Raw genomic sequence first — 22,502 nt, 5'->3', positions numbered from 1 at the left:
TCAACACAGCACCCTCTGGTTCACCACTGACACCCTCTGGTTCACTACTGTCACCCTCTGGTTCACCACTGCCACCCTCTGGTTCATCACTGCCACCCTCTGGTTCATAACAGCACCCTCTGGTTCATCACAGCACCCTCTGGTTCACCACGGCCACCCTCTGGTTCACCACTGTCACCCACTGGTTCACCACTGCCACCCTCTGGTTCATCACAGCACCCTCTGGTTCACCACGGCACCCTCTGGTTCATCACAGCATCCTCTGGTTCACCACTGCCACCCTCTGGTTTACCACTGTCACACTCTGGTTCGCCACTGCCACCCTCTGGTTCATCACTGCCACCCTCTGGTTAATCACAGCACCCTCTGGTTCATCACTGCCACCCTCTGATTCACCACAGCCACCCTCTGGTTCACCACTGCTACCCTCTGGTTCATCACTGCCACCCTCTGGTTCATCACAGCACCCTCTGGTTCATCACAGCATCCTCTGGTTGACCACTGTCACCCTCTGGTTCACCACTGTCACCCTCTGGTTCATCACTGCCACCCTCTGGTGCATCACTGCCACCCTCTAGTTCACCACTGCACCATCTGGTTCATCGCAGCATCCTCCGGTTCATCACTGCCATCCTCTGGTTCAGCATAGCAGCCTCTGGTTCACCACTGCCACCCTCTGGTTCACCACTGTCACCCTCTGTTTCACCACTGCCACCCTCTGGTTCAGCACTGTCACCCACTGGTTCATCACTGCCTCCTTCTGGTTCACCACTGCCACCCTCTGGTTCATCACTGCCACCCTCTGGTTCACCTCTGCCTCCCTCTGGCTCATCACTGCCAACCTCTGGTTCACCACTGCCACCCTCTGGTTCACCACTGCCACCCTCTGGTTCATCACAGCAACCTCTGGTTCACCACTGCCACCCTCTGGTTCACCACTGCCACCCTCTGGTTCACCACTGTCACCCTATGGTTCATCACAGCACCCTCTGGTTCACCCATGTAGATTATAGGGAGAAAGCACACCTGCCTAGCCTCAACCGAGACAAAATAATTTGGGGCTGGTTAATGTGTTACTGAATTTGAGCTTCAAGTTCAGCACCTGCTTCCTAATCTGTAAGTGCTTCCTGTTGCGGTTTAATTTTTGTGAGAGGAGCATTGTGCCATGCTTGTAACTATTCTCTGACCCTGCTTCGAGGGTCAGAGCAGGGTCAGAGAATAGTTGCAAGTAGGCAGCGAACTCTGGAGACGCCGCTCAGGAAGCACTTACATGGTTACAGCAGGTGCCCAAGTTGAAGTTAATTTCTTTGTAACCATTTTGTAAATGGTTACAAAGAAATTAGCTTCAACTTGGGCACCTGCTGTAACCCTGTAAGTGCTTCATGTACTTCAGTTTTGCAAAATCCGTTCCGTTCGCGATTTTGCGGAGTTTTCTGCAATTTCGCGAGATTCGCGGATCGCGAAATTGCAGAAAATCCGCAAATTCTGCGAGCGGAACGAATTTTCCGCCCATAAGTGTCCTGCTACTCCGTGACAATGGGTCCCCAAGTTATACTGATAGATGCCTCTCATCGTACAGGCTTGAAAGTCCCAGCAGTTCCCAGCAGGCGTAGTAAGCAATGACCCCAACATGCAAGAAATAAACGTCCTGCTTGTCAGAGCTATTATTTTTTCTTTCAGTAACAGTGTCCCGCTTTTGGAGTTTGAAAAAAACTTTGTTGAAGAGGGCCTAAACGACAATGCTTGGTAAACTGCTCTGCCTTCAGAGCGTTGCCATACTGGTGATGAGAATAAAGGCAGTGATATCACTGATATGGGAGTTGGTCCTCCACCAAGGAATTTGAGACCACAACTTCTGCTTATCTGAGGGACTTTTATGATTACAGTCTGTTCTCTAATATTGATTGATAATATTTTTCTTCCAAATCAATACCCTACACTCATAAACTCAGATGGGCACCTCCTTCAAATAGAGATGAACTTATATATTGAAACGATTTAAGTTACCGTTTTATTTTTTCACATATTTGAAAATGAATTTCTGAAACCTGGTTTGTAAGCATATTTTTTATAATGCAGACTCCTCAGTTTATCACAAAAATCCCAAGATGGAATTCATTACATGATTTAATTTTTGCTATAACAGATGGAGGAATTAGCATAACTAAATTAAATAAAATGTTCTTATGTTCTTTTCATCCAAAGCACTGTCACTAATGTCCTTAGCATATTTAGTGCTGCTGCATTCATGCATATGAGAAATTGGGTTGTTGATTGAAGGGATGACCCCTGTTTAGGCAACAGCCACAATTCTTCTCAGGGTGAACCACTGAATTAACTTGTGCTTTACTTCTTGGTAGCTTGGCACAAAGGTAGTCAGCCTTAACTTAGAGGCAGTGTGTAAAGTATTTATGCAGCAAACAAACAGCAATGAAGCGAAAACACAAGACAATAAAAATCACACACGAATTCAGAAAAATAGAGTAATGTGTAATAAATTGTTTGACGCCAAAAGTACAAAAATCCAATCTGTGGAACCGGAGATATGTAATTGGAAGATTTCAGGTATGTAAAGCGCCTAATAGCACAAACAACACAAAGTGGCACTGGCGATTTTTGGGTGGTACGAGACTGTGTAAAAGTCACGGGCTCAGACCAACTGGGATGGAGCGCATGCCAGATACTGTAACAGGGTTAGTCCTGCTGAATGAGTAACCTTCAAAGTCCAGCGTGAAGAGTTCTGTTTATGGTAGAAGGGGCTACGAGGAGCAAGAAGAGCATTGCGGATTGTCGTCAAGGTAGAGTGAAGAGCAGGCTGGGCATCACAGACAGTTATCGCTGTATAGCGCAGATACTCTCAGGCATCATGGGTGGTCATTGCTAGAGTTAGGCATTGGCGATCACCACATACAGTTGATACTGTAGTGTGAAGGGCAGATTGCGCCATGCTGAGTGTTGTTGGCGGTGGCACAGTCAGTCGGAGTCGCTGGAACTTTGCATTGGCAGGCGGCAAAATCTTGGCAATAACATGCCCGTTATGTTTGCAAAGAGCCCAAAACCTCTGCATTTCTCCTTTTCTTGAGAGAGAAACTCAACTGAGGCCATCCGAAATGTCCAGGACAGAGCAGTACCTATTGGGAGTCTGGAAGTCACTACAGCAGAGTCCAGCAGCGCTCAGGGAGGTCCAGGCAGCAGGTAAACTGGGCAGCTGTACGGAGCCTCTGATCAGTCTACTGACTCTTGAATTCACTTCAACCTGGTATTAAGGCTGGAGGTCTGGACTTCCTTCTCAGCAAGCTGGGCAACAGGCTACTGAGCAGCATGTTAGCAGAGTGGCAGCCCTTCTTACAGCAAAGCAGCACAGCAGTCCTTTTCATGTATCATCCACAGGTTCAGGAGTGTACTGAAGAGTGGGTCTGAGGGTCCCCTCTTTATACATATTGCCTTCTTTGAAGTCGAAGAAGTTTCTAGAGAATTCCTTTTGAAGTGTTTGAAGTTTCCTGACACCCCTGCCCTGGCTCCAAGCTGGTTGCATGAACAATGCAGGGGTGGCATGCCATTGTGTGAAGGCACAGCACAGCCCATTCAGTTGCAAGTGGGGCTGAGACATGCTCCGCCCCACCATCTTGCCAGTTGATGGCACACCCATGGACACCTACCCCCTCTATTGTGTGGTTGTCTGGGAAGAATAAACAAATTCTAATTGTCAGCTACACTCATACTTTTGACACGGGAGCAGGCTGCAGGTGTCAAATAGGGCAAGAAAATGCCAACTTTCTCGAAGTGGCATTTCCAAATATGTAACTTAAAATCCATCTTTACCAATAGAGAGGGTTTTTAACTGCAATTTCTCAGACACCACACATGAAAAGTCTCCATTTCTCAAACAAAAGATAGCACTTATTAAATGTAAGAAGGCAACCAAATGTTATCCTATGTGAGAAGTAGGTCTTACAGTAGTGAGAAATTAGTTTAAAGGTTTTTCGCTACCAGGGCATGTAAAACTTAAAAGTATATGTCCAACATTTTAATTACAATGTACCCTGCCCTATGGGATACCTAGAATCTACCTGAGGGGTGATATTTATGCAATAAAAGGTGCGTTTAGGGCTTGGCAAGGAAGTTATAGTACCAGGTCGAATTGAGAGTTTAAAACTGCATTCAGGCTGCAATGACAGGCCTTGTACATGGTTTAAGGGGCTACTTAAGTGGGTGACACAATGAGCGTTGCAGGTCAACTAATAGGCATTTAATTTGCAGGCCATAGCTATATGGCATACCAATAGCATTTAAATTTACAGTCCCTGGGTATATGTCATACTAACAAGGGACTTATAAGTAAATCAAATAATCTAATCAGGTATAAGCCAATTTTACCTTGTTGAGGGGAGAGACCTCATGCATTTTAGCACTGGTTAGCAGTGGTAAAGTAAACCGAGTCCTAAACCACCCAAAGGCTAACAGTTTTGTTGCAAGATTAATCAATAATAGAACAACATTTTCAACCTGTTCATGATATGTACAATTTCACTCATTATTACAGAAACCTTTCTCTGAATTATTATGCAAATCCATTTGCACTAACTGCTAATTGTCTAATAGTGGCTGGGATTAAGCTGGGTCTATTATACAGCACCAAGATACCCTTCTGGGTGAATGTGCACTTTACAAATATACATGTTAGGAAATGGATTTTGAGAAAACAGATGTTGCTTTCAGGCACAAATGGGTAAATTCAATACAGTTTCCACTGAAAATTAAACAGTGTAAAACATTTTCCTCATTTATTACATTATTCAGGGAGTGGATTATTTTGTTTGATAAATCTTCAACATAAAGTCTAAATTGTTTACTGAAATATGTGAACTTTATGATTTATAATGTGGCTCACAGTACACAGCCTCCATTTTTCTACTGTTTGCCCTTTTCAAAAGAATTGCTGATGTAAATAAAGTTGAGCAAGTTTTCTGTACCAGTGAAAGGTTTATACAATTTATACAATTTGGTCTCTGGAGCATATTTATCAAAATGTCATGCAGCACAGGGCGGGGTTGCGCTGCATTTAAAACAATTTGGTGCATTCCTGCCTTCGTCCCTGGGCTCGTGCAGTTTTGGCTGCTAAGCACTACCACAGGCACCCTTGCACCACAGTGCCTGCGTTATATGCAGGATTGTTTATCTGCAGAAAGGAAGACCTTCCTGAACAAAAACAGTCCTAAGAAGCATATTCCTCTTTCTATGTGTGCTGAAGAATGCAGAATGCAGCACACATAGAAAGAGAAAGTAACAAGGAGAAATAAAGATATTTCGCCTGGTTATACCTCCCCTTAGAAGGCGTATCGTTTTGGTCTATTCTCAGGTCTACCACTTTTGGTATGTCTCGCAATGCGTCAAAAACCATAGCAGTTGCGTGGGAACACCCACGCAACGCTCATGGAATGCCTTCCCAGGGCATAGTAATGCAACGCAGTGATTTGCGCTGCATTGCTTTACTCCAAATTTATGAAGCCAGTCAGGTCCACGCCGTGGCTTCAGAAATGACATTTTAGGCATGTGTCACACTTGCAACATTGCGTTGCGTGGTGCAAACGCGACACAACCCCTTCCATAAATATGCCCCTCTGTATTTAATACTGTGAAAGGTTAACCAGCCTTCATGTTTTTAAAAGAAAAGACAAGAATGAAACAAGATAATAATTCATTTCACTCAGTTTGATAATAATAAGCAAACACCTGTGCGTGAAAACTTTAGTCATAGGCATAGTCATAGTTATAAGCTCTTGTATAGCGCACAGATCACCAAAAGGTCTCAAGGCGCTTGGCAGCAGAGGAATAGACGACAACCATGTGTAGAGGGGGCATGGGGAGAAATTAATTGGGAAAGAGCCATGTTTTTAGGCCCCTACGAAATGCCCGGTGATTGGACAGGGACAGTAGATTTGCAGGTAGCTTGTTCCAGAGTTGGGGGGATATGTAAGAAAAAGCTCTGCATCTATTTCTCGATGTCCTGGTCCTCGGCTGTACCAGGAGGGACTTAGAGCTGGATCTTAGGGTTCTGGACGGTTTGTACCTGACCAATTTCTCCGCAAGGTAAGAGGGTCCTATATGAAGAAGTGTATGTGTAAGACTAAGGATCTTATACTGACTTCTTTGGCGCACTGGAAGCCAGTGCAGCTGTCCGAGGCAGGGTAAAGAGGGGGTCCTAGGGGGCAGGCCTAGCACCAGGCGCGCGGCGGCGTTCTGGAGGGTTTGAAGCTTAGTCAACAAAGATCTTCTGCTGTTAATTCAGAAATGGCAAGGCATTTGTGAACAGTCTCTATTCCCAATTAATGATTTTATGAAAATTTGCCCAAAGCCATTGATGTTTTAGGAATTAATGTACCTAATTTCGAAACTGGCATACTCTCATACATATTGTTTCTTCTTCTAGCATACCCTCCAGAGATTACAGATTTGGAGAACAGTGGTTTGTGTGATATCCGTGTTTACGAATGTGACAGCATCAGAGTGTTTGGCCTGGGATTCAGAGATTTCCCTGATCTTCAGTGCGAGCTTACGAGATTGATTGTAAGTATCGGAAGTGCACACAACTTCGTTGGCAACAGTTTAAATAGATCAAAAGCATGAGCAGGGTAACATTCAGTCACTCAAAGGAAAGTAATCCAATGTCTGAAGTGACGTGGTTAATTGATTTATACTTTATTCTGTAATGGAAGTGTGGTAAATAAATAATTAATTACCGGTACTATTTTTCTATGCATTCAATAAACAGATAGCTCAATAAATAAGAGGCAGGATCCGGGGTATCTGAGTCGAACAGGCTTTAATCAGGCACAAGGGAAGGGACAGGATCGGAACAGCCTGAAATAGAATGGCATGGAATGGCAGCTGCAATGTTTCATCGACATTACATAGTATATATAGGAAAACATTACAATTGCATTGAATACAGTAGGCGTAACAAGTGACAAACGTAAGATAAGAACACATGGGCGTAAAAAGAAGGCGTGCACAGGGCGTGCACGAAGACATGTGATGAGAACGTCACAGAGGTGTCATAAATGGGTGGATACATGGAGGGGGCTACCTGGGCAGCTGGAACCTTTAACCTAGTGGTGCGCGCAAACGGGCCATGACGAGTAACTGGGGAGAGCTGGGGGGCTCTGACTTCTGTGCTAGAAGAGGAGACTAAAGTCTGTGATGTCAGGACGACATGTACCTATAGCATATCTGGTATCTGGTGTTTGGAGTACATGTTGATAGAATCTAAAAGTTATCAGAGCAAAGGCTACTGGACACTAAGGCTGGTGCATGCATATATTCTACATGTATTGCATGTGCTATGAATCTTCTATGGATATTAATACAGTAATTCACTTGCATGGAGACAGAAAGACTAGACTATAGCTGGAGATGTGTATGCGGTTCGTTAGCTTAGGAATGTGAAGATGGAGAGCTGAACTGATAACTAGAGGCATAACATATTCTTGGCAGACAGGCAGAGCCAGGCCGGGCACCGCGCTGCACGGCAGGAAGTAAGCGAAGGGTCAGGGATGCAGGTGGGGGCTGCATCGCTCCTCGGAGTGGGTTCAGGAAACTGGAGCTTGAATCTGGTGTCCGGGCCCTTTTGGGGCCTAGAGACGGGGACAATTCGATGAATTAACGTGCACAATGTAAAATGTTGGCAACATAGGCCTAATACTCGTTGTTTTCACAGGGACTGGAAACTGGCATACTAACGTTGGACACAACTATAATTGTGTCTTTAATCGGTCATAGGGGGAACATATGCATATCGATCATGCACATTTTACATAGGATGGGGAACACGTAGGCACACATGACAAGGCAAAATTCATTTTTCCTCATTCCCTCCTTGTGCCCTACGTTTCCATCAGGAAACATCGATATTCATGATACCATCTATCTGTTCATGGAGCATCATTTGCTCGTCTCGAATTGTCTTGAAACGGGACTTAGGACTAGGAATACAAGAGGTAGCACACAAGCCGCAAATCGCAGGGCCACATTGTAAACAGAGACAGCAACTGAATATGATCATTACTGTTATACCCAGGAATGACAATACTTTCCATCCCCAGGCAGATATTATACTCCAGAGCCAACCGGACCATGTCCAGGTGCCTGGATTCTGGTGTAACTGATGGGCAATTTTATGAAGTCTGGTTATAGCTGAATAAACAGACGGTGCATTATTAGGAATGAAAATGCAGCAACTAGATCCGATGACTCTACAAGCTCCGCCCCTATCGGCCAGTATGACGTCAAGGACGAGACGATTTTGAAGCACGACAAATCTCATAGCAGATTGTTCTTCAGTTAAGTTACCTAGGGCGGAAGTAGTCTCATTCACTACTGCTTCAAGGGTTCTGGTTAACCTACGTATTAACTTACTATTCTGGACAGGACCTATGAAGAAAAAGAAACCTTTATTGAAATCTTGGTACTGTTCTAAGGCAGTTTCAGTCTGATCGATAATTGGGGACTCGATCTCCCTTCTATGTCTGACGTGTACTAGATGTGTATTTCTGTGATAATCGGATGGGGCTAGAAAAACTGGTGGCAGTAGGAAGGCAATGTAACATGTTCCATCCCAATCGAGGGGCAGACGTACATATGCGGTCTGACCACATACAAAATACGAATGACGTGAGGCTTTGAAAGTAGATTTCCCACTGTCACTATACTTGACCACAGTAGTACAATCACTATGTCCTAGATGTACTGAACCATTCTTTCTGACACATAATTCGCCCTTCACTGGTAGAACTGTAATAGCAGGCAAATCTGGAGTAGTCTTGGACTGAACATTCAAAACCATGAAATTCGAGGAATAATTACCTAGATCATATACTTCATTTTCTAGATCTAACCCTGTTCTATGGGAAAGACCTTCCTTGTCTGGGAAACATGTTCTATTTAGAAGGGACATATCGTTTGAGGATGACGTTAACGTGGACCATGCTCCACACGAACCATTGTGTGAAAATGGATAGGGAAAGAGTGGCAGAATTCCCTTCGGTGTCTGGAAAGGGGGGAGTCAACCACACACCCAACAATTAGTGGCATTGCTAGTCTGGTGTGAATAGTGTAACATTCGAATAAAAGTATTATTGCGCATGGCAAGACGGTAGGATAACTCGTGAGGAGGCAGTTCACTAAATGTGTGCTCTACTGTAACATTAGAGGAAAAATGTACATGTGAAACAATAGGAGGAAAATATATATGTAAAACATAACTTGTGCCTGTAATCGTAAGACTCAGAAATAATAAAATTAATAGAGTAACAATGCATCGACTTCGAAGATTCTTTCGATAACGTATTCTCTTAGAGTTTTGACTAACTCTCTCACTACGTGGGTCTATCTCATACATGTCAGGAACCTGTCTAACCGTTTCACCCGAGAGGGACTTAGACAATTAAACTGGCTGACTTACTAGACCTTAATTTTTCTTTATACTCCTGCTGCGGAGTTTTCTCTAACAGGGGAAGTTTAGAGTCAGTATCTGGGCAGTCCTTGAGAACGGGACAGTCTTTGAAAAAAGTCTTTGGACGGAGTCCATGGAATCGCTTCACGTGACTGGAATGCAACCAGCCCTTGCGACCCTCGACCTTGATTGCAGTCCTTGTTGTCATCAGAACGAGCTTTGGTTCTTTCCAACGGGGCTCCAGCGGACTTGAACGATCAAAGTTCCTAATCAAAACGAGGTCGCCTGGTATGACCTCGTGCGGTTTCACTTGAGTGTTGTCGGGAAAAGCAGCGGCGACCTGTGAACGACAAGAGAGTAGTGCAGACATCAAGGAAGCCAGGTAATCTGTCAGCATATTACTGTCAACATCCGTAATTGTACGTGGTCTAGGTGTACCCCACATGTTTGGGGGACGACCGAAAACTACCTCGTAAGGGGACAGACCTGAACGGGAGTGAGCAACCATTCTCATGAAAAAAAGGGCGACTGGCAGTGCTACCATCCAATCTACGCCTTTCTCTGCGCATACCTTGGCAATGCGGATTTTCAGGGTCTGATTATGTCTCTCTACGAGACCAGCTGCTTCAGGATGTCGTACACAATGGAACTTCCACTGGTACCCTAACAGAAGGGATACTTGTTTCATAAGTTCAGAGGAGAATGGCTGGCCGTTGTCTGAATACACGACCCTAGGTAAACCATAGCGGGGGAAATACTCACGAACCAACTGCCTGGCAGTGGTCGCGGCAGTGTAATCTGGGACTGGATATGCTTCCGTCCATCTGGACAAAGCGCATACAACTACGAGGACATACTTGAAACCTCGACATCGATCCATCTGAATATAATCCATCTGGAGGACTTCAAAAGGGTGGTCAGGAGGATGGAATCCACCTTGTTCCACCGGGACACCTTTACCTGGATTGAACTGACAACAGATCATGCAGGTACGCACTTTCTGCTTGGCTGCTGCTCGTAAATGCTTGTTAAACCAGAGGTTCTGAATACTGTCTAACATGGCTTTTTCTCCTAAGTGTGCTGGACTATGTGCGGTGTTAATAATGATTTGAACCATAGAGTCGGGGAGAAACCATGTGGCTTTTCCCTTCGTCAACCATCCTTGATCTGTCTGGACCCCTCCTTGTTCAGACCATTTCTTGATTTCATCGGGAGTAGCATGTGACTGTATATCTAGTACGTCTTGTGTAGGGTCCTTAACTGTCATACAAGTAGTCTGATCTGGAACGTCTGTCTGTGTCGTGTTAACTGGAAGGTCTGGAGTCTGAGCTGTAAGCTTGGCTGTTCGATCTGCCAGGTCGTTACCCTGGGAAATGATGTCAGTGACTTTCGTATGTGCCTTGCACTTCATGATAGCGATAGCTGTCGGTAAATGTATTGCATCTAACAGAGCTTGAATGAGGGGGCCATGCTGAATCTTGGTTCCATGAGAAGTCATGAAACCTCTCTCTTGCCAGAGCACTCCAAAGTCGTGTACGACTCCGAATGCATAACGTGAATCTGTGTATATGTTTACTTTCAGGTTCTTGGCTCGTATGCAGGCTTGGGTCAGAGCGACGAGCTCTGCTGCTTGAGCGGACAGGGTGTCAATACGATGTGTTTCTATAACTTCAGTTTCAGTAGTCACTGCATACGCGGCTACTAGTTCTCCTGTACTTGTCCTCATACATGAACCATCCACATAAAGTGTCAGGTCGGGATCAGGTAATGCAATGTCTGTCAAGTCTTGTCTTGGCTTTGTCATGGTGTTAACAACTTCCACACAGTCATGTGTGGCAGGATTTGAAGTAACTGAGGGTAACAGTGTAGCTGGATTTAAAATGTTGCAGCGTCTGATTTCTATGTGTGGCTGAAACAGTGTCAGTTCATATCCTGTTAAACGTGCAATTGTCAAGTGCTGAGTCTGTGTTCGGTTTAAAAGAACTTCCACGGAGTGTGGAACTTGTACTGTCAGGGAGTGTCCTAACACTATGGAATCACTCTGTCTGATAGCTAGAGCTGTGGCTGCAACAGACTTGAGGCACGCAGGCAGAGCCTGGGCCACCGGATCTAATGTGCTAGAAAAATAAGCACAGGGCTTGTATTGTCCTGCTTGATCTTGTGTGAGAACAGATAATGCAGTACCATCACGTTCAGTGACAAAAAGTGTAAAAGGCTTACTGTAGTTTGGTGTTGCTAGAACAGGTGCTTGGCATAAAGCTTTCTTCAACTCATTGAAAACAAGTGTATGTTCTTGGGTCCAAGGGAGGACAGTCGATGTGGCTGCCTCCTGTGTCGTTAACTGTATCAGTGGTTTAGCTAGATATGCGTACTGAGGAATCCATTGTCTGCAGTAAGAAGTGAGGCCGATAAAAGCTCGTACCTCCTTCTGAGTCTTGGGTTGTGGAAGATGTGCTATTAACTGGATACGGTCTGGTGTCAACTGCCTACCCCTCTTGGACAGTAAGTGTCCAAGGTAGACCACTTGCTGGACACAGAATTGCAGTTTCGAAGGGGACACCTTGTGCCCCATCTCGGCCAGGAAATACAAAACTGTAAGTGACGCACGTTCGCAGTCACGTTCAGAACGGGCTGTGATCAATAGATCATCGACATACTGGAGCAGGGCAGTGTCAGTTGGCATGTGAATATTGTCTAGTTGTTTTTTAAGTGCTTGACTGTAAATGCTAGGACTTTCTGTGAAACCTTGAGGAGCTCGTGTAAATTTATAGCTTCTTCCATTTAAACAGAATCCGAAAAGAAACTGGCTGTCTGGATGAATAGGGACACTAAAGAATGAGTTCTTGAGATCAATAACAGTAAAGAACTCTGCTTCGGAATCAATAGCTGTCAATAGGGAAGAAATATCTGGAACCACAGGGTACTGGGGTATGATACATTTATTAAGTTCTCGAAGGTCAATCACTAATCGATAAACTGGAGGTGCATTGGGATCAGTACGTTTTAGAATCGGGATGATAGGAGAATTACATACATTGGAGTCAGTTTCTACAACCACTCCTTGAGCAATGAGCTCGTCAATAATTTTTGATAAGGCTGCTACAGCCTCAGGTGGCAATTTGTACTGTCGGATTCGTGGTAATACAACCCCTTGCTTCAGAGTAACACGATAGGGTGTAATGTGCATACAACCTACATCAGTTGGACCTTGCGCCCATAAATGCTGAGGTACATTCAATAATCTTGGATCAAAATCACGTAATACATAATGACCTTTAAAATCTCGTAAAAACAATCGCACTCCTTCAGGGGAACAGCATATAACTGCTCCTAATTCTTTCAATGTCTTGATGCCTAGTACATTTTCTGGACATGATTTCGTAAGTAACAAGTCTGTAGTTCGGGACAATGGACCAACTTCTAGGGAAACTGGTTTCGATATTTCATTAACAATAGGCTTTCCTGAAAATCCAAGGGAAACATTTCTAGAGCCTGAGAGCAGAGCCCCTGGAACCTCGTCATGACTGATGGTAGTCCTACTTGCCCCTGTATCAATCAGAAACTCTCTGTCTTTCCCTAATACTTGACTATGTACATAGGGACCCTCTTGATCTACAGGAATCTCGATGAGAGGCAAGCCAACCTCCCTCTCTAGGCTGTTTCATGAATACTGCTGATAGTCCGGATATTCTGATTGTGCATACTGGTACATCTGCTGTGTAACGTGTTGTGTGGCAGCTATAGGCTCCGGTACTGTAACTGTCTGTTGTGCATTCTGCGGTGGCTGAGAATTCTGTGAAACGTGTTCTTGTCTAGGAGGACGTGGTCTCTCTTTCGTTTTACCTGTAGCTATGTTGTGTTTCAGAACTGCACATTCGTTTATATAATGACCTGGCTGTTTACAGTAATTGCATGTCCCTTTAACGGGAGCTGTAGAATGACTAGTCTGATTCGGACCCCTCTTCTGACTGTCTTGTGGAACAGACTGTGCAACCAGTACTTTCATTTTCGTGTCTTTCATACGTCTCCTTTCATGTTCCTGCTCTTCCCTAATTCTGTTTTGGTGATACTGGAGCATCTGGAGCATTTGTGACGGAGTATTAGCTTGCCAGGTACTTTCGACTTTCAGTACTCGATTTTTAACTTGTGGTAAAGAATTCTCAACTAGTTTGGTGACAAAAAGATGCGGATACGATTCACTACTTGTTTTCAGACCACTATTTATAATGAAACATTTCTCAAATCTCGAATAAAAATCACTAGTGTCTTCGTCTTGTTTCTGTTTACAGGCTGAGATGGCATCCCAGTCTTCCTTTTTCGTGGCTAGTAATCTTGGCAAGACTTGTATTAACAACTCGGGCAATACTTTAGCTTTATCCCCAAGACCGGTACCTAGAACTCGTGTGTTATCTTCAGTCTCTAATGCGGTCCAATCTATCTTTTTCTCTCCCACCTCCCATTCTTTTTCTTTGAGTTTTTCATATATGCCCGCAGGCAACAGGACCTTTAACATTTTGATGATATCAGGATACGTGTATTCTCCCATACGGAGCATGTCTTTTAATTCACGGTGGAACCCTGCTGGATCTTTATCGTGACAGGGTATTAACTTTTTCATTTCTAGAAGTTCTATTTTCGTGATAGGGGTGTAAACAAATACTCGTTCTAAATCACCCCCCTCTCCCTTAACTGGATGTACTTCTCGTAACGGATTCTGTCTGTCTATGTAGAATGATTTTCTTTCTGGGGGTGGGACAGGAACAAAATGTGGATTCAGGAACGTCCTGTATTTGTGGCGCTGTTCTAAAATGACACTAATTAAATCGGTACCTAGACCTTTCCATCTGTTTAGGAGTAACTCGTTCAGTACATCATGTAAAGGACCTGGATCAGAATGCTGATCCTCATACAATGTAATGAGGTGCTGGATCATATACATACCCACCAGACGCTGCTCGGCAGTTTCAGAAACGTTTGGGCCACTATTTCATCTGGAAACGTGGCAGAATCACTAGTCCATCGAACGGCTGATCGGGCTAGTTCTTGTTCATGCATGGTACTAAGATCACTATAACCTATTCGTAGTTTCAGAATTTTTATCGGTGCCCTGGAATACTTGTTCAAGAGAACACTGTTCTGGTACGGGAGGAGGAAAAACTTTCTTGTAATCTAGACGTGAATGTCTGTCGGAAAATCTAGTTCTACCTACATACGCTATTCTGGCGGGATTCTCGCTGTCTACCTCTTCACTTGAAGAGTCATTCTCTTTCTCGGTTGCTCTTTTTGCTTCCTCCTTCTGGTGTATACTTATAATTTCCTTACGAATTTTCCTGTACATACTTTCTATACTACCTTGCGTCTTGTGTTTTCCCTCGGCTATATTGTCACTCCACCTAGTCAGACCTTTCATCTCGTCTTTGTCTTTATCAGGATAATCTTGTTCTCCTATTAAACAGTTAATCAAGAACTGTAAAATCATACTTTGAATCTCGGCTTTCCTGTGTGCCATAGCTTCGTGAATACTTCCTGGATTCTCCCCTGTTCGGATAAAATGATATATTCTGTCTAGATGTTCTTTCATGTCAGGCAGGGTGGCCAAAAAGTTGGCAACTCGTCTTAAACGTACTGAATATAATATCATGTGATCTTCGCCTGGAACTGAATCATATATGCAGTCCGTAAGATGTCGCTTGAGGTCTGCGTATGTTGCCACTTTTGGCGTACGCTGTAACGCTGCTTCTCTCGGCGTCAGTCGTCTTACTTGAGGCGGGGTGATAGGAGCACCTCCCCCCGCTCCTCCTGAACTGGAATCGTCAGTTAATACTGTACGTGCTGGTAGAGTGACTGGCAAAACGGGCACACCTAATGTGGGCTGGTCCGGGGGTACTGGCACATTAACGTGGTCCCCGGGACCAGTGGCTGGAGGAACAGGAATTACATTATTAACAGGGTGCTGAGGGGGAGCAGGCGGAATACGATTTGCATATTCTGGGACTGTATCGTCCAAATAGGACGAAAGAAAAATTTCAGCTGCAGTCGGTTTATGACGTAGCTTAATCGGGACCAATGGTGGTGGTAAATTACAGGGTGCTTCCGGGGTTGCCTTCGGCAAACCCTCGGCAAGAAGAGGATACATACCTTTAATAAGGGCATTTCTCCGTCTATCGGACTGTTCTGCTCTAACTCGTTCACCTTCTTCTAGAAGTTCCCTTTCTTGGGCTTTTTCTGAGGATTCCCTACTTAACTCTGCTTTTCTGAATTCTTTTTCGGTTCTTTTATGGGATTCCTTACGCCATAATTCTATGGCATCTTTCTGGGATTGTCTGGCTTTCTTTTTCCATAATGCTTCTTCTACTCGCATGATGCACTCGGCATCCCATGTACCTGATACAGGCCATCTATATTTCTCTTCAAGATTCTTTGTATAATCCACCCATAAGTCTAGATATAATATGGCATCTAAGCCATGCTTGTGATACATAAAATGTCCAGGACTGTCCCTAGGAGGGACAGGAACTGATTCTTCGAGTAACCCTTTTCTGGTTTTTATCTGACGTAATTTCGAAAACAGAGGCATAATCGAGTCGTACTTGAACTAAACACAATACACAATAATCACAGTAATGAAATGGCAAACAAATCACTCATACCACGACATAAAAAAAATACATTAATAACAGTTCGAACAGAATACTACCTGATACACTGAAAACATACTTGAATTTCTCGAGAACGGACTTACTAGAATTACTTGATGCACTGCTAAAACAGTACAGAACATACCGGTCTCATAAAGAGACACGTCATACCGTATCCACCTAGGTGAATACTTCGGACTGGATCTGTGTACCCAAACCCATCGGACCAGGGACAAACTAATGAACCTGTCTAGATACTTCCCCCGCAACGGTACTCACCGGGAAGCAGAAACTGAAGGCCTCGGACTGGACTGGACTGCTACGACGTCTGGTTGCTACGCATGCGCTTCGAACTTCGGGCTTCGGTTACAGGTGGGCCTCCGGATACCTCGGACCTTGCTCTCTCGGCTTGGGCTCTGGTCGGGAAGAAACGCATTCCTCACCGCCTCGTCTGGATGCCGGACCGCAGTCTCCGTCTCCTCCGTGGGCCTGAGGGAGACTTGAGCAGAAATATCTGCCGGTGCGCAGTAGAGGTTCTGTCACGGCTGTAGAAGGGTCAGGGGGCCTGCGTTACATCGCCGGCGCGTGGGGAAGGGGCTCGTCCCTATTCGGGCGCCATTATGTGGTAAATAAATAATTAATTACCAGTACTATTTTTCTATGCATTCAATAAACAGATAGCTCAATAAATAAGAGGCAGGATCCGGGGTATCTGAGTCGAACAGGCTTTAATCAGGCACAAGGGAAGGGACAGGATCGGAACAGCCTGAAATAGAATGCCATGGAATGGCAGCTGCAATGTTTCATCGACATTACATAGTATATATAGGAAAACATTACAATTGCATTGAATACAGTAGGCGTAACAAGTGACAAACGTAAGATAAGAACACATGGGCGTAAAAAGAAGGCGTGCACAGGGCGTGCACGAAGACATGTGATGAGAACGTCACAGAGGTGTCATAAATGGGTGGATACATGGAGGGGGCTACCTGGGCAGCTGGAACCTTTAACCTAGTGGTGCGCGCAAACGGGCCATGACGAGTAACTGGGGAGAGCTGGGGGGCTCTGACTTCTGTGCTAGAAGAGGAGACTAAAGTCTGCGATGTCAGGACGACATGTACCTATAGCATATCTGGTATCTGGTGTTTGGAGTACATGTTGATAGAATCTAAAAGTTATCAGAGCAAAGGCTACTGGACACTAAGGCTGGTGCATGCATATATTCTACATGTATTGCATGTGCTATGAATCTTCTATGGATATTAATACAGTAATTCACTTGCATGGAGACAGAAAGACTAGACTATAGCTGGAGATGTTTATGCGGTTCGTTAGCTTAGGAATGTGAAGATGGAGAGCTGAACTGATAACTAGAGGCATAACATATTCTTGGCAGACAGGCAGAGCCAGGCCGGGCACCGCGCTGCGCGGCAGGAAGTAAGCGAAGGGTCAGGGATGCAGGTGGGGGCTGCATCGCTCCTCGGAGTGGGTTTAGGAAACTGGAGCTTGAATCTGGTGTCCGGGCCCTTTTGGGGCCTAGAGACGGGGACAATTCGATGAATTAACGTGCACAATGTAAAACGTTGGCAACATAGGCCTAATACTCGTTGTTTTCACAGGGACTGGAAACTGGCATACTAACGTTGGACACAACTATAATTGCGTCTTTAATCGGTCATAGGGGGAACATATGCATATCGATCATGCACATTTTACATAGGATGGGGAACACGTAGGCACACATGACAAGGCAAAATTCAATTTTCCTCAGAAGGGAGCAATATTTGACAGACATATGATGAAAGAAAGTTGTTTAAAAGCCTCTATATATGCATGTATGCTTTTAAATGTTTTGGGGAAAAATGTGGCTGGTGAGGCAGCTAAATCTGCCTTTAGTCCAGATCTAAAAACATGCACTGTTGCACAATTGATATTGCTTTACAGACATACGTCGAAACCAGCAGGAATGCTGAAATGTGCAAGCAGATGGCACACGTTTTTGAACCATTAGCAAATACCTCTCTTGTCTTTGTAACCTTTTGGAAAATATGCACGCACCAGACCACATCAGATGCTTCCCTCTGACATGTCATTATAGCAAATGGTCTTCGTTTGATATGTTTTTCTAACCTTCTTTAAATTCCATGGATTCATAAAGAAAGAGGCGGATCACAAAGAAGATAATTGATCGTTTAACCATGGCAAACGGTATAGGCATATATATTGTCAAATCGGCTTTCTTCTCACTTTCAGGGGCATATTATCAAGGGCAATATCGCTGCTTTAGTGGCACTTTTTCCCGCTAAAGTGGCGATATTCTCACTATTAACAAGACGGCGCTAACATGCATCAGGGCATGTTAGCAGCCGATTTTCTAACGCTACGGATCTTAGCAATATACAACGCTAATGAGATGCAAAGTAGGCGATCCTTACAATTACTTCATTGAAATACGTCGCAAACACAACTTCGCTGTATTATCAATGCTAATTCGGACCCGCGTAGCAATGAGAAAAGGCGCGCTAAGCCCCCATTAACGCGTAATCCTAATGCCTGAATAAAACCTGACTTACCATTATTACCTATGGGAGGTGGATTGCATGGTTAAGTACACACTCCTCTATTATCAAGCTTTTCATTAGCGCTGTGAAATCATCGCTGGATTTCACACGCTAATGAGGATTATCGCAGTACTTCGCCTGTTAGCAGAGCGTTGCTAATACGTCGCTAACACGGCGAAGTAATTCAGCGTTAGAGGGCGATAATTTAAAACGCGCAAAACGCGTTTTGCAATATTTATCGCAGATTGTAGATAATATGCCCCTCAGTCTCTGGTTCCCTTCTGTCCTTCAAAAAAGTTGCATAATTTAAAAAAAATTGCAATGTTTATCGCATTAGAAGGAAGACATTAATTGTACTTCATATGCATTGTCCTAACAAAACATGTGAGGATCTAGATAGAAATTCCATGGATATTTGTTAAATTGATTGGTGCGTTGAACATGAGTTTGTGAAACTCAGGGCAATTTATTTTTATCTGTATTCATTCTCTCTGGAACATAATAAAGTCAGACAGGAGGATAGACAATTCTTGTTCATGTGCCTTTTTCCTTTCGTTTTGATTTTGAACAGTATGATGGTCGTGACTGGCTGCCAAGAGAGAGAGAGACTTCTGCAGGAATTTATCTGAGTTCTGAAGTTGTTGACTGCACGTTTCCTTTTGCTAATCGGACAGATGCTGAACCAAGTGGTTTCCTCACGGATAACCTGCCATTTGCAAGATGGAGTGTGAAAGTAAGATTCTGCTGCTTTAAATATATTTTAATTTTGTCTTGCTAGAGAATATTTAGTTCTGTAGTGAAGATAATTACGACTGGAACGTATCCAAACATAATTAAACGTGCATATATGTAGCTTGTCTCCCCTTTCTTACAGGATCTAATGGCTGTTTGAGGCACTGAGCTAGGAAGAGGACTGACATCTTCAACCTCTTCACAGAAGTCTCCGACAACCAATATCTAAACAGACGTTTCACAAAAGTCTGTAATGTATGAAACAAAATCAGCATTCTTATTATGGAAAGTAGGTAAAGACACGCAAGGGAGTAAACACTAAGAGGCTGATTCACAAAAACAATCATGATTACAAAAAGAAGAATTACTGAAGCATGACACCCATCTGGCTCCTTGATGCCCGTTGGGCTAAGTCGCGCATTATAAGACTGTTTTCATTCATTCATTCATTCATTCATTCATTCATCTGGGTGTGTGAGGGCCCTACATTCAAATAAAATGGATTTCCACTTCTAATTCATTCATAGTCGAGCACTTCTAGATCCCTTTAACTGACTCAGTTTTTAAACAATTAGGAACAGCATATTACTTGTTTTTCTCATAACTGTGGCGCATATGCTGGATCTTGCCAAAAGCCCATAGTACCTCTTTTGTATATCATTATTTGCCACTTCATCACACCCTGGTAAGGTGGTACTACCAGGGCAGACCACCAGGCCCGGACTGGCCGTTGCAGGCACCAGGCAATCCCCCGGTCGGCCGCGAGGGTGGGGGCCGGTTTTGGACCCCAGGGGGCCGGTTTTGTTACAGGGTCGTTTTTTGCAGCATAGCTGCAAAAAAGGCACTGTAACAAAATTGGCCAAAAACCGGCCCCAGCAAAGAGCGCGGTCGCACCCCCCAACCCCCCGGGGGGGGGGGCGGCCGAGCACTTTGCCAGGGCCGGTTTCGGTTCCCAGTTCTCTGCAGACCACTCATGGTGGTGCTGGCCTGAGAGAGTTCTTAGAAATTACTTATTTATCTCGGGATAAAACTTGGATCCATTTCAAAGTGTAAAAAATACTTACGATAATCCACAAAGTATCCTTTAATTTGGTGGTATCGTAGGTTGTTGTCAGGGGACATATGTGGTTACTATGGCCATTACGTGCTACTGACTGAACTTGCCAACATTTTTCTGCCCAATTATTTGAGTTGAGTTGTCTATGGCATTCATCAGTGCCAGGTAAACCCTTGCCAATAAACTAATAGCGCAGAGTACCAATGAAAGTATATAGAGAGGACCTACCTATCCTATAGATAAGTCACTATCACTTGCTGTGAAATTTTTTGTATGCTGACACTGTGCTGCTGCTCTAGAGCCCTGGTTATTTTACTGTTCTGGGTGCACGTTTCTGCTCATTTTGTTGTTTGTACCTAAAGCAAAATACAAATATTGATATATAAAGAAAGAAAAGTGCACAAACATATTGTAGGCTGTAGTGAGCAAAAAGTCAGAATACAATTTTAAGAGACAGTCCAACAAGTTCTTACCAGTGACATATGTAGGCTACTCTCTTGAGATCCTACTATGCTTAGGAGACCACGTGCCGATGTTTGATGACTGACAGCTACCAAGTAACTGCAGGCATCGTGTACAAAGAATGGATTAGGCAGAAAGTGGTTGCAAATTGCACATCAACTTTCACCAAATTGTAGTTGATTTTCTAAACTGACCTAGTTACTAATAGGTGGGTTCATAATTCAGACTACATCATCAATATTCTTGAGGTATGTCTCAAATTGAAACCCACTATGATTTAGGTCAGTAGATCATCATGTCCGTGGTAGGTTTTAAATTAAGGAAACTTGTATTTTTCAAATGCAGCCCACTTTCCTTAAAAGCAAATATGATGCATTTTTTAAAAAAAAGCCAAATTTATGCAAACATGGACCGACATTATCCTTGAAGATTGTTTTTGCCAGCATATACAAAGTGGAAGGGGCCTCTTGGGAAACTCCTTCCTTTTTTGCAAATGGGTTTATTTATTTATTTATTTTGAAGGTTTTGTATAGCGCAACAAGACCCTTGCGGGTATCAGAGCTCTTTACAGGGCAAATATACATGCATAAAAATAATATAGGTTAGACTAATACAACAGTCGTAACTATTACAGAGTAGCAAATATATACACAGATGTATAAAAAGTTCCAGTGAATTTAGCGAAGAGAATCGATTTCATTTCTTTTTTGAAAAATTCCATAGAAGGGTTCTGTCTTATTTCTGGGGCAAGGCATTCCAAATCCTGGGAGCCATTCCTGAGGAGGTTGAGTTGTATGTTTTCTTCTTGGTGAATTGTTGTAGTTTCAGTAGAAGATTATAGGAGCTCCTGGTGTTCTGTTACCCCCGATAGCACTAATTTTCGCAGCTAGATATCTCAGGATTTTGTGATGTAATGCCTTTTGCGTCATGCAATCGATTTTCAGATGAATTCTGGCCTCAAAAGGTAGCCAATTGAGGGCACGAAGGTTAGGGGAGATGTGACAGTTTCTTTCGGAGCCTGGGATGAGTCTTGCAGATGCGCTGATTGAGGCTCTTAGAGGGGCTGTCGTCGATCTGGGAAGGCCACAGAGAGAGACACTCTCATACTCCACTCCAGGAATTACTGGAGCGTGAACCGCCTGTTTGAAGTCATTTGCAAGCAGCAAGGGTTTCAGTCTTCTCCGGGTGTTCATCTGGAAATGTGCTCCTTTTGTCGAAGCGCTGATGTGTTTCTGATTATTTAGTTTATTGTCCAAAGTTATTCCCAGCGATTTCGCTGAGTCAATGATGAGAGGTTGACCATTAAGTACGGTTAGGTACCTCATCCACTCGAGGATGATGGTTTATTGGCTGGGGGGGGCGATTAGGAGGAATTTGGTTCTGAGGGTGTTTAGTTTTAAATGGTGTTTAGTCAACCAGGTCTGCGTGTTTTGGAGCATTGAATTGAGAGATTTGATGTCCTTAAGTGAATGAATCTTTATGTAGAGTTGTGTGTCGTCTGCACACATGTGATAGTGGACAATCGAGGAGCTGAGAAATTTGGTAAGGGGTTCCATAAACAGGTTGAAAAGTGTAGGGGAGAGGGATGAACCCTCTGG

General features: G+C 43.9%; 1 protein-coding gene across 1 annotated transcript in view; it reads left to right on the top strand.

Moving 5' to 3' along the window:
- Nucleotides 1–22,502, top strand: part of LOC144824297 (von Willebrand factor D and EGF domain-containing protein-like) — an 899,901-nt gene that overhangs the window by 781,143 nt on the left and 96,256 nt on the right. The window contains exons 9-10 of the mRNA XM_078683422.1: nt 6,431–6,567; nt 19,225–19,386. Of these exons, the coding sequence (XP_078539548.1) occupies nt 6,431–6,567; nt 19,225–19,386 (299 nt within the window). The remainder of the gene's footprint in view (nt 1–6,430; nt 6,568–19,224; nt 19,387–22,502) is intronic.

The sequence above is a fragment of the Lissotriton helveticus genome, chromosome 3_1, assembly GCF_964261635.1.
Source record: "Lissotriton helveticus chromosome 3_1, aLisHel1.1, whole genome shotgun sequence".
NCBI lineage: Eukaryota > Metazoa > Chordata > Amphibia > Caudata > Salamandridae > Lissotriton > Lissotriton helveticus.
Note: the sequence above shows the minus strand (reverse complement) of the source record. Positions and strands in the feature narration are given on the sequence as shown.